This window comes from Panthera pardus, unplaced genomic scaffold (genome assembly GCF_024362965.1).
Source record: "Panthera pardus isolate Hobbes unplaced genomic scaffold, ASM2436296v1 HiC_scaffold_21, whole genome shotgun sequence".
NCBI lineage: Eukaryota > Metazoa > Chordata > Mammalia > Carnivora > Felidae > Panthera > Panthera pardus.
The window spans coordinates 43,226,667-43,240,143 of record NW_026526777.1 but is presented as its reverse complement, the minus strand read 5'-3'; the positions used below and the strand labels follow the sequence as shown (position 1 = coordinate 43,240,143).

The window sequence follows — 13,477 nt, the reverse complement described above, 5'->3', positions numbered from 1 at the left end:
ATTTAATTCTTATTTCATAATATGAAATGTCTAAGGAGTTTTAACTAAAAAATTTGGAAATGGTATCTGTTTAGGAAATTTTTATTTACCAACTACCAAATGATTTCATTGAAAGATAATGAACAATGATAGCAATTTTAAATAATATTATTATATTTATAAATAATTTTGTCATCTAAAAATTTAATAATTACTATATTAAATGTATACTATAATATATTGAATGCTGGTTACAATATAAATAATTGCAAGTATTTTTGTTGTTTTGGCAAAACATTCCCCTTCAATTAGTAAGAGCCCATTAATAATACTCTGCCTTCAAAGTGAAAAGTAATTATTGGGTGGCTCAGCTGTCAAGTGTCTGACTTTGGCTCAGGTCATGATCTCACAGCTTGTGAGTTCAAGCCCTGCATTGGGCTCTGTGCTGCCAGCTCAGAGTCTGGAGCCTGCTTCAGATTCTGTGTCTCTTCATCTCTCGGCCCCTCCCCTGCTCATGCTCTGTCTCTCTCTCTCTCTCTCAAAAATAAATAAACATCAAAAAACTTTTTTAAAGAGAAGTAAATTATTAAACTTTCCAAAAAACAATTTTGTATGACTCTTCCTTAGCCACCCACTCTAGGGGGCAGGAGGTTGGTAGTTTTTTCTGTTATCACTGGTCTATGAAATCCCATAACTGCACTGCTAAGCTTGTGTTTGCTGAGCTTTGGAGTCTGAACACAAGAACATACAAGACCTCAGAATTCCTGCCTGAACTCATCTAACAAACTCCTACTTATCCATCAAAACCCAGATCAGAATTAAACCAACATTTCATCTATGCTACAACTCTACTACATACTTTATTTACTCATTTGCTAATTATTTATTGCATGCCTAATATGTGATGAGCTAAACAAGAGCATTTTGACTATTTTTATAAAGTTTCTAAAAAGCCATTTCAACTCAAAGGGCATTGTGACACTGCTTTGTTTTGAGATATACACACACACAAATACACATACACAGACACGCACACATACATATATGCATATATATATATATATATGGATATATATATGTATGGATATCTATCCATACATGTATATATCTATATAACTTATGCGTCTATGTACCTATGTTTCCATGTATCTATCTACATATAACCTATATCTACTGATTGAATTCTATGCTTATTCATGTCTACATATCTAAGGCTAACAAGAAACAAACAGATCTTCATTATGTTTACTGGGTGCCTCGACAGACACTTGCTTATGTATTATTCTGCCCTGCTCTTCATCACTTCATTTCTTATAAATCTATACTTAAATACTGAATGGAGAGCATTTGCCTTTCCAGGCTCATGTAAAGATGATGCCCTCTGGTGGATGGTGGTGAAGATCACACCTTTAACTATACAGCTCTGGGTTGGTTTTTTGTTTTCTAAATTTATCTTCAGTTGGTCTTACATCCCAAAGTGATTAGGATTACTGTCAGAGTACTCATACCTACCGTGATGTGAAGAATACAGAAAGATCCTTTCATCCAACCAGGCCTGTCCATTCCACCATTATATTAGGCCTCAGTAATAATCTTTTGTGTCTTTGTAGGACCCTGCTAATATTTATTATTTTACCTCAAAAATACATATTGTGAGACATAATAATATTTGGAGGCATTAATTTACTACCAGAGATTAGTTCATCAGTGTCTAACAGGACCTCAAAAGAAACTACTCAGAAATGGACAGATCTGTCGACATGTGGCTTTGATATCTCTTCAACTTTTACCTTTGCAGAGAGACAATATCCTAAAATATTAACATTTTGGCTTTTTTTGTAAAAAACAGTTATTTACAATAACTTTACCCTCAATTAATGAAAGACTGCCTCAAGATGAGGTTGGGTTATAATTGCAAAAAAGAAGAGTCAATTTTTAGGTTAAAAACATCCAAATTATGCCCTTAATACAAAAATAGGAGGCCTGAATGAATTAGAAAACAGAATTTTGCCATATCACTAGGAAAGAGTGTAGAGGAAAAACAGATTCCCTACCTTCCCAATCTCAGGACACTAGAGGAGGTTCAACTAGGCTTTAGGAAGGAGGGACTGCAAAGCTAGGCAAGGCCTGAAAAATACCCAAGTTGTGGGGGAGAAACAAGGGGATGGGACCCAGAGGCGACAACCAGGAACAGGGCAGAACCTACAGAGAAAACTGCATACCTCCACTGGTCACCAAAACCAAGGAGAGGCACAGAAGCTAAACTAATGCCTGATAAATATTTTATTCCACCCCAGGGACCACTGCTTATTTCCAATGGAGAGCAGCATCGTTACCTGATCAAATATCCCACTGGCGCAAGGTGTAAGCCTTCCATGGAGAGCTGCCTGCTGGTCACATGCATGCCATGGCACATTCAGAGACATTGCTGACCCCCATCAAAATGACACTGGGAAGCACCTCCCCCTTTGCAGCAACTCAGAATGCTCACAAGCCCCCCAAACCATAGAGTAGAGAACCTTCGTGACCAGACAATAATTCATCCCTGCTACACTTTAACGCTTGAGCAAGAAAATTAACAAGAGTAACGCCAGAACCAAAGAAAGATGGGTATGTCTAGTTCTCCTAGGAACCAGAAGAAAAAGGGAAACTAGAAGGATGATGACCCCCTAGAACCCCTGCCTCAGCCTCACTCTGTCCTAAGCCTGGATATTATAGCCATGACCAAGAGTAAGGGAAGCTTGACATATTCTTCATATCCTGGGGTGGCAGGGAAAGAAGCATAACGGGTGTCATAAAGACATTCTTTTGCAAGTTGCCAACAATTTAACTTTACTACTCAGAATTCGACCTCCCTTGACACTCAGATATAGCATTATGTGACATAGCTAAATGTCTGGCTACTTTGAGCCAGTTTTTATAACCCTTTGAGGTTTTAGATTATCATCTATGAACCTACATGATAAGACAGTTGTGAGGATCAAAAAGAAAATTTCATGGAATAAATAAGCCATTGAATTCTCCTACATGTAAGAGCCAGAAAGGATTGGCTCCAGGTGAGTCTGCTACTTGGAAATTGATTGAGGTGTGTACAGAGCAATGGGCTGATTGCTGATCTACCCAGGGAGAAGAATCTGACAGACTCTACACTCGGGGAGACCGATCGATAAATTCTGGAAGCACATGAGTCCTTTTGAGACCTCACTCTGTGCAAGGTGTTGCTCTGTTCTGATAGACCCTGCAGAAGAAACTGCCTTCAAGGATTGTGGTGGTGTTACCATGGCATCACATATGTCCTAACTCCTCAAAATGCATACATTAAATATGTGTGATTGTTTTTATATTAAGTATATCTCATTAAAGCTGAAAATAAAGGATTTCTTTGATAAATCATAACCTAAGGAAAGAATTAAACAATAGTTCTCTGAGTTATTTATAGTGAAAATAACAGTTTAGATTTAGTATGGGTATTGAAGAGAGAAAGGGTGAGGAGGTGATTATTATCATAGGTAAATTATTATGATGTACTAAATGTAACTAGGGCTCAGTATGCTCTGGGGTGGGTGAGGATATTTATAAAGACCCAAAGACAGGATATAGTACATTTATTTTCATGCTCTCCTGGGAGGGATGTGAAGAATACAGAGAGGAGCAAGGCAAGCAGAATGCCTTGGTTGGAGTTGAGGAGAGAGTAGGGAGGTGGGGGAAATAGTTGGGAAGCTGAGAATGAAGGTCATAGTCACATATCTCTTGTGTTTCATTTGCCTTGCCTCTGCACCCTGCTCAGCAAATGAGACTAAGAAAAGCCAGAAGGGGTGAAGGGTATGCCCATCCCAGCAGAGTCTGTTGCCTCAGTCATCTTCTCTGACACCTGCACTTCCCACAACTTCTCTTCCAGGTATTCCAGAATGTGCAGGTGACAGAAACCATTCCTGGCTTACCCAGGTTCAAACATCAACAAATGTAACAATACCACAAAAAAGAGAAGCCATAGACCCAGATCATCAAAATGGCAATGGAAGCCACATGCCAGCAGAAGAAGGTGGTGACAAATATAATGTTGTTTTTGTCATCATCCATCCATTTATAACCAGAAATTGGTTTGTACAGCATAAAGCCTATCTGAATCAGCCAAGAGCCTGTCATCATATAAAAAAAGGCCTTCATCACCCAGAGTTGCAGCATATCAGGGGCCCACAGCTCTGCGATCACCACCAACGCCAGCAGGAATATGGCCTGAGTGAGCAGGATGTGAGACTGCAGCTCCACACCTTCTGAGTCCTGCATGTGAGACACCATCAGAGGCAGAAACAGAAACATGCCCAGGGCTTGGGCACCTTGCTCCAGAGCAGCACACCTCTGGGGTAGCACGTTCTGGCTCACCACATCTACACACCCGCTCAGGAAGAAGGTCATATATAGAGTGAGATGCTGCCACTGTTTGCGGTACAAAAAGTTTCTCTGATGATATATCTTGCTGATGAGTACAAACTATCCATGTATGTTATGCAGCTCTTGAACTACTAAAATGCAGGCACTTAATATCTTCACCAGCCCAACATAGTGTATTTGTCTCAGCCTTGCCCATCTTCCTTTGCTCCAGGGATGGCGTGGCAGATACTGGACAGGGTAGTTGCATATCAAGGCCCTGGAGACTAGTCGTGCATGATAAAGTCCATAGAAGAAGAGAGACAGTCCGGGGTACAAATGACCTTCAAAGCCTCCCATGGGACTGAAGGTAGGTCTGACCAAAAGCAGAGACAACCAGCTCAGAAATGGTCGCCTCAGGTTCTAGAGTGTGGAGGGAGCTTCCTGAAGTCTACTTATATCCTCTCTCCAGCTCATTGCATCTACATACAGAGGGGAAATGGTTTTGGAGGAAACCCAAATTTACGGTGGGGTGGGTGTCATGGTTTCCGTTCTGGTCTTCTGCTCTGGTTCATTGACAGCTAACCATCCATTGCCAATGAAATAAGCATATTCGCCATCACAATGCCTGGGCATCTGCAGTTCTTGGAGATTATGCTAAAGGCCCCCCTTGCCTCTCTTACTTGTCCTTGACGTTCCTTACTTCCCTCTCAAAGTCACAGAACATAAGAAAGAACTGAGAGAAAGCATGGAGAATACACAATGTCTGGCATATCTCTTAAGACTCCTCGCATATAATCTCCTATAATTACTAGGTATAAATAAATGTATTCTCACAGGCATAAACAGTCTTAAGAGTCACAAGTAAACCTACACAATACCCAACTACTCTGATGTTATTTGAGGATTACCAGAACGATATTCACTCCTGAGAATCTCCTGCTGATCTCCAGATCAGAAATGACATGCCACCACCTGAGATTCTTTCCTTTGGGCTGAAGCAATGTTTTTCCAAGTTAAAATGCAGGTGAATAGGTTCTACTCAGAGGTACTGATTCTGAATTTCTTGGGGGTGGTGTCTTGTAATAAGCATTCCAAGAAACGTTCCCAGGTAGTTCTTAGGCACATTAAATTTTGAGGATCACTGAGTAAAATGTAGGTACTGGTAAGAAAGAAGATCTTATTGAGGTGCCTGGCTGGCTCAATCAGTTAGTTTCTGACTTCAGGTCAGGTCATGATCTCACAATTCAGTGTTCGACCCCAGCAACAGGCTCTGTGCTGACAGCTCAGAGCCTGGACCCTGCTTCAGATCCTGTGTGCTTCTCTCTCTCATTTTGCCCGTCTCCAGCTTGTGCTTTGTCTCTCTCTGTCTCTCAAAAATAAATAATCATTAAAAGTTTTTTTTTTTAAAAAGAAAGAAGATCCTATTAAGCTAGTAACCTTAGTGTGAATTAGCCATCAAATATTTTCTCTCATGAAATAAGCATTTAGTTAGAATGTAATGGTCATATTACCCTTCACGACAGTCAATCAAGTACAAGAATGTCTCAAGTTAAATTTGTGTCATATTGCTCCTATATATTTCCATTTTGGTTTATTTATTGGTAAATTCTCTTTTGTTCCTACTATCAATGGATCTTCCATTTTATTTGATCAGTTTTACAAATACAAAAAACTATAATTTTATATTGATCTTCATATTAATCGTCTTGTTGCATGTAGCTACTGCTCTTACTAATTTTCAAATGATTTTATATAATCATGTTATCTTCAGTAATGACAAAATAATCTCCTCTTATATATACTTTTGTCTTTTCTAATTGCCTTTTCCAATTGCATTAGCATGATAGAATTCTATCATGAAATCTCCTGGGAAGTGTCTCCTCAAGCCCTGGGGGTTTAGTGGGAGCTATCATTTTCTGATAAATCCTGCTTTCCCAGTCACAGATCAGACAAGGGACGAGCCCCTAATCCAGTGAGGCTAATCTAAACCCTTCAGCAAAAATTTTTTTAATCAAAGAAAACACCTCTCAGATCTTTCATAGATTATATCAATTCTGTTCACAGCTGAACTAATTAGCATATTTGAATTTTATTTCCTTCTCCATGGATCCAATAACATATTAGTTATCTGTTGCTGTGTAACAATTTAACACAATTTAATTTAGTGGCTTAAAACATCATGCATTCATTTCAGTTTCTGTGGGTCAGGACGCAAGACAGCTCTCTATGGGACCTCTGCTCACAAGTCTCACAAGGTACAGTCATGGTGACACCCAGGCTGCACTTCATGCTGAAGCTGAGTCCTCTTCCAAGTTCACATGGTTGTAGCAGAATTCCATAGGACTGAGGTCCCATTTGCTTGCTAGTTATCATTTCACATGTACCAGATAGACAAAAATGAGCTTGACAACAGTCTGACAATGTGAAATAAATAGAATGATTAATACATTGCTAGTGGAAATGTAAATGATACACTTTGTTAAAGAATTTGATGTTATGTGGCATTATGTAGTAAAGTTGAAGATACATATCCTTACTTGTATAAACTGTACAGTAACTCTCATACATGCATAAACGGATCATATTTAGGAATCTCCATAACAGCACTGTCTATAACTGGCAGAGAGAAGGAGGAATAATCAAAATGTCTTTCAACATTAAAATGTATAGATAAACTTTTTTTATAAAATGAAAATGATAGAGAAGTAAAAGTGAAAAATGAAAAATACAGCTATAGTCAACAACATTTTGATAGTTAATTTTATGTGACAACTTGACTGGGCCACAGGGTGCCCAGGTTAAATATTATTTCTGGGTGTGTCTATGAGATTAACATTTGAATTTAGTAAAGTAGATTATCCACCCCAATGTGGGTGGCCTCATGAAATCTGTTGAGAACCTCAATAGAACAAAAGGTAGAGGAAGATGGAATTCATCCCTTTTTCTTCCTGCCTCTATACTGGACTGGGACATAGGTCTTCTTTTGCTCATGTACTGGGGCTTATACCATCAGTTCCCTTGGCTCTCAAGTCTGTAGACTCTGACTGGAATTATACTACAAGGTCTCTGACCTAGAGACAGTGAATGTGGGATTTCTGTGCCTCCATAATCACATGAGCCATTTCCTCATGATCAGTCTCCTTTATATGTATACATCTATTGGTTCTACTTCTCTCGGGAACTCTGACTGATACCAATGTGGAACTTCAAAAATATAATTTTATATGAAAAAAGAATGTCACAAAAGAATATATACTGTATGCATATATATACTGTGTGTATATACACGTGTGTGTGTGGATATATATATATATAGTTCAAAAACACACAAAACTAAACAATGTGAACACATATGTGGAACATAAATCAAATTCAGGAAAATGTTTACCCCCCAGAGGGGAAGAATAGGATAGATTTGAGAGAGACGCAGAGGCATGGAAAATAACAATGGTTTTCTGTTCTTATAGTTGGTGGGGACCACAGGAGCGTTGATTGTATCCCAACTCTGTACAGTTTACATGTAGTCTATAAATGTTATTTTTTATCTACTGAATATTAATTTTTTTATTTGAGAGAGAGAGAATGAGTTGGGGGGGGAGGGGCAGAGGAAGAGAGAGAGAGAGAGAGAGAGAGAGAGAGAGAGAGAGAGAGAATCTCAAGCAGGCTCCACATGGAGGCTGACGCGGGGCTTGATCCCACCAGCCTGGGATCATGACCTGAGCTGCAATCAAGAGTCAGATGCTCAACTGACTGAGCTACCCAGGTGCCCCAATATTAATTTGCTTTCACAGAAGTAAGAAGACTAAGTAGAAGTGCTGTATAGGTAAGTACGAATTGATGTCTATTAAGTCCACTTTAGGGTGAGAAGGTGGGAAGACAGCTGTTTGCAATAGGCCTCTCCAAATGCCAAAATGAGTTTTTCTCTAGGACATCAACACTTACATGTATCATTCTACAACTGGCTGTTTTTCACTTAGTCATAGAATGTGTTGGAGGCAGAGCTATTTTTTTATATGATAGCACTATTGATTCCATTTAATATTATCATATTTATCTAGCCCCATAGTGTTGGACATGTTGGTCTAGCTGATTTATTTTTTTTATTTTATTTTTTATTTTTTTTTTCAACGTTTTTTATTTATTTTTGGGACAGAGAGAGACAGAGCATGAACGGGGGAGGGGCAGAGAGAGAGGGAGACACAGAATCGAAAATAGGCTCCAGGCTCTGAGCCATCAGCCCAGAGCCTGACGCGGGGCTCGAACTCACGGACCGCGAGATCGTGACCTGGCTGAAGTCGGACGCTTAACCGACTGCGCCGCCCAGGCGCCCCTAGCTGATTTATTTTTTAATAATAAATTCTGATTAAATATTCTTCTTTAGAGTACATAACCATAAACAGCATTTCTGAGTCACAGACTATTTTTTTTAATTTAATAGTTAATTAATGAATCTCCCTTGTGGTCATACCAATTTTCAGTCACCCCTACAATATATTAATCGACAAGTTCTCTGCATTATTTATCCCCACCTACTGCCCTTGTCCAAGCATCACCAACTCTGCATTGTTGCAACATCTCTTAACTGAGTTCTAATCCTCATCTATTCCTGTCCCCATTGCAGCCAGAGTGAGCTTTGGGAATAAAGAGCAAATAATGCCACTGGCTAATTTAAATTCTCCAGTAGCACCCCATTAATTTATGGATAAAATCCATACCCTTAGAATAAGCTTGAAGGTGCCTCTTACTTTGGCCTGGCCTCATTTCCAGTCCCTCCTCACATGTACCATTGTCTCCAGGCATATCAGAAGCTTCCAGTTCAGTCTTGAATGGTCTTCCTGTTCCACATTCTTTTTCTATCCAGGAAACTCCTCCTTTCTCCTTTAAAGTTCCGCTCAAGTACTGTCTACCGTCTCTCCTTCCAACTAGGAAAGAAATCTCTCTATGCAACTTATACACATTTCTATAGTTACACTTATACACATACACTTATGCACATCTCTACAGTCACATGGTTTTACCACTCTTTATTTACTGGGAAGTATTTGAAGTTGGAGACCATGTTCTGTCTTCTTTGTCTCTTTAGAATCTAGCCCCACACCTGGAGGTGCTCAGTGTTTGATAAATGAATAAATGAGTGAACTATCATATGAACACATGGTCTCTGCCATAAAATGTTTTATAATCTAGTTATAAAGACAGAGTAGAAACATACAAATGACGCAAAGTCGCTAATTCTAAGAGCTAAATATCGAATAAGTGAAACAAATGTCCAGAACTATTTAATTAGAGGAAAGAGTTCACTCCTGCTGTCGAAGTCAAGACAAATACAATCATTCACAATGAGCAGCTGGAGAGACTAACATATATAAGTTCAAATTTTATCTTCCAACTCCTTTGTCCTTGGATGAAAAGGGTGTGGAGGACTTGGCATAATTGCAACACAAATATTCACTCTCTTGGGGGGCAATATTGCCCCTATGGAGAGCACATGGTGTAAACCAATGGCAGAGTGTAATCCCAGAAAAGAGCTTAGTAATGCAGAACAGAGCTCATATTCAAAGAATGTCTGTCTTTCAGTGATAGGCATTGAGGGTTCATTAGTGAGGGGTAGACTAGATGGTCTCAAAGAGTCTACCAGGTTCTGCATGTGTGGCTGTCAGAGCCCACATATTTCATGGTGAAAGTCCTGGTATAGTAATTAGGAAAGTCATGTGCTATTAGAGGGATGTAAGTGAAAATTTCTCTCCTCTTACTCCTCTCCAGACAATAACAGAGGGACAATTATATGGAAGATGAATGTGTCATCTAAAAGGATGAAAGGAATGGGCATACCCTATTGGTTGGGAGACTTATGGCCAAAAATAAGTGGAATGTAAATCAGGTCCCTCTGTTTGCCCAAATGTGGCAGAAGCAAGTAGTTTCCCCTATTGAGCCAGATATACCACTGATGGGGCAGACAGCTGGGATGGGAAAGGAGCAAGTGCCAAACTCATTAACTGATGTCTCATAGCCTACAAACAAGGCCTCCACCAGAGGCAACCTCCTGGTACTACTGTAGATACTTGGCTACCCCTAAGAGAGGGTCTGGTGGGCACAAGTCCCAACAGTAAGGTATGAATCTTGCTGGTCATCATAATCATCTCAGAAATTTTTAAAAAATAGAGTACTAAATTTTTACCCTGACCCTACTAAATAAAATCTCTGGGTGGGAAGCCTAGGAATCTGCATTTTGAATTATAACCACTGCCCCCCTCTCCTGTCCTACCACTGGTGATTCCAATTCAGGCCATCTTTCCTGAGGCTTGGAAACCATTGCTTTAGACTAGAAAACACCATCCTGGTCATTAGGCTACACTTGGGCTCCATCTTCCTGCTTTTCACAAACCCACAGATTCACCCAGGAGTATGGGGTGACATCTTTATAAAGGCAGAACCCAGCAATATTTATCAAGAGAGGCTGTCATGCAGAAGGAAGACAGGGAGGGCAGAGGTGGGAAGAGGCTAAATGAAAGATGGGTAGGGGAGGGAGAGGGAAGGGAAGGTGGAGGACAGAAAGAAAAATGGAGAAAACTGAAAGAGACATGGACGACAACTCAACAGAAAGGAAAGAAAGGGTGAAAGCAGCCCAGAGTCTGAGAAGAGAGAGACAAGGAAAAGGGGAATTGGAGAAGACAGAGGCTGTGCTCTCTCTCCCAAGGATGTGAGAGAAGTAAAAAATCCTCCATGTCCAGGCTCCAGGAGACCTTATTGGTTAGTGATTAAGAAAATAAGGAGTCTGATCTGTGTTTGAGACCTAGTTTGGCCATTTGTTAGGTAGATGCTTTAAGACAAGGTATTTATCTTCTCTAAGACTCATTTTCCACACAGGTAAATGTGGGATTGCAAGGTCTCCATGAAATATTGTAATTTAAAGCAGGTTATAAATATAAAGTACTTTAAGTTGGTAATCAGAGGGCTGAATGAGACTATAGAGTCAATTTCTTCCAAATCCCTCTTTTCACAAAGGAAGAAACTGAAGCATAGATGGTGACTCACAGGATGTCACACAGTTAGTGAGTTAGTTCGTAACAAAGTCTATGCCGAGATACTGGGTCACAAGCTGACTGCCTACAAGGAATACAAGAAAACACCAGCTCCACATGAAACAAAGTATAAGTGGACCAAGGCTGTGAGCCCCTGTGAGGAATAACCTTAGGAATTCTCTGAGCCTGCACTGATGGGTTAATAAGGCAAAAAGAATCAGAAAGCCATAGGATGAACACATCCAAGTTTTGGGTAAACAAGATTAGGTAAGTAAGATTAGGTAAACTGGGCAAAGGCCCCCAGTATAGGACAAATGGGGCAAAGGCTCCCAGTATAGGACAAAGATGTACGACAATAGCAGAAAGCTGCTTTCACAGAAAGGAAGGAACGACCAGATTAGGTAAACAGGTAAATAGGGCTATAGACCACAGCAGGGTAAGTTGCCCAGAGTGGAGCTAATTAGCAAAAGAAAGATGCCTTGTTGACCCTAAGGTAGCATGTTCTGTCTTGCTTGTCTCCTAGGCCAGTTTAGGTCATCAAGGGCCTCACGTTTGCTGTAAACAACCTTCCACCCAGCACCAGAATCTTGTTTTGTATTGACCAAAACCCCTAACACCTCATATCTCCAAAACCCCCTTTCCCCACACCCATGAGTTAATGTTTATAGTTTCAGTGTCTCTCTGTGCACGCCCATCATGCTTGTAAGCCTTCTGATTTAATAAAAATGGAGCAAGGACCCTTTTTCGGGGCTCTTGTCTTCTCCCAGACATTAGCCTCTGTCACATTTTCAATCCTGTGTCTTTCTCTCTTGCTGGACAAGAGAAAACTTCAGACCCAGAGTCTACAACAAGCTCCCTTCTCAGCTAGCCCCTCTATTGATGGGGCCTGAGATCCCAAAGAGCCCAGCCCTCCAGCAAGCCCATGGGCTGGATCTGGATCTGTCTCACTCTGTCCAGTCCCGCAAATCAGTTATTTGAAGCTGGGCTTCCTGGTAGAAGGATGTGTTGGCTGCAGGGGGAGTGGCTTGTCAATATGGATTACAGAAACAGATACTTGGTAACAAGAATTTATTTGTCTTTATCCAGCACCACCCAAGGAGAAAGACTATATTTGGGAGAAAATAAGTACCCTATTATAGGAGTGAAGTCTTTTTGGAAAAGGGACAATTTGTCAAGCCTTTTTTTTTTTTTTTTACCTGCAAGTTCATTTAGTTATCTACATTCTGAGTCAAGGTTCTGAGTTAAATTATCCCTAGGCTACCTTGATCCTAGAGTGAGGGGTTGGGTGGCAGGGAGCATGGATGGATGGTGGGGAACAGGGGAGTATCTCATTAGTGGGCACTGATATTTCTGTCACTGGAAAGACATATCCTCTAATGTTAATGAATAAATACTGCCTTCTTAAGATCCCCAAGTCCTGCCCCTCCCCACTTTCTGCAATCCCAGATACAGTTGTCTAATGTTGCCCAGATCACATGTTTACATTTAAAGGAGACACCTCAGAAACACCAGTGCCTTGATTTGATTCATTTCAATTCCGTGAATGTGTATTAACTACCTGTAATCACCAAGACACTGTGCTAAAAGCGGGTATTACAAAGATGAGTAAGACATGACACCTGTCCTCAAGGAACTCAAAAGCAGTATGTTGCCACTCAAAGTGTGGCCCATAGGCCACCAATGTCAGCATCACTTGGGAGTTGTAAAAATTCAGACTCCTAGGCCCCAAATCAGACCTACAGAATCTGAATCTCTAGGTGATTTGTATGCATATACAGTTTGAGAAGCACTGATTTAGTAGGAAAGACCCAACAAAAGCCATTTTGAATTAAATTTTATGTTGGTGGAATAAACCAAGTATAATGGGAAAATAAAGAAGAATGTGGTTAATTAACTCTGATGGAGGGGCAGACATTTACACTGAAATTTAACTTGAGCAGGTCAGTAATGTGGGAATGGGGAGCAGATGAGAGATGATAGGAGCATTCAGGTGTGGAAAATAGCATGAACAAAGCTATGAATGTGTATGGTGTGTGAGGGCAGGAGTGAGGGTGAGGATAGGCCCCATGCAGAGCCAGACTGGGACAGACTGGAACAAAAGTCTT

The 13,477-nt window shown here is 40.3% G+C and overlaps 1 protein-coding gene across 1 annotated transcript; it reads right to left on the bottom strand.

Moving 5' to 3' along the window:
* Nucleotides 1-3,540: 3,540 nt before the first annotated feature.
* On the bottom strand, nucleotides 3,541-4,770 carry LOC109250577 (transmembrane epididymal protein 1-like). Its single transcript, XM_019421647.2, is given in 1 exon segment — nucleotides 3,541-4,770. A coding segment is annotated over 1 exon segment (774 nt). The 5' UTR covers nucleotides 4,708-4,770; the 3' UTR covers nucleotides 3,541-3,933.
* Nucleotides 4,771-13,477: the final 8,707 nt, after the last annotated feature.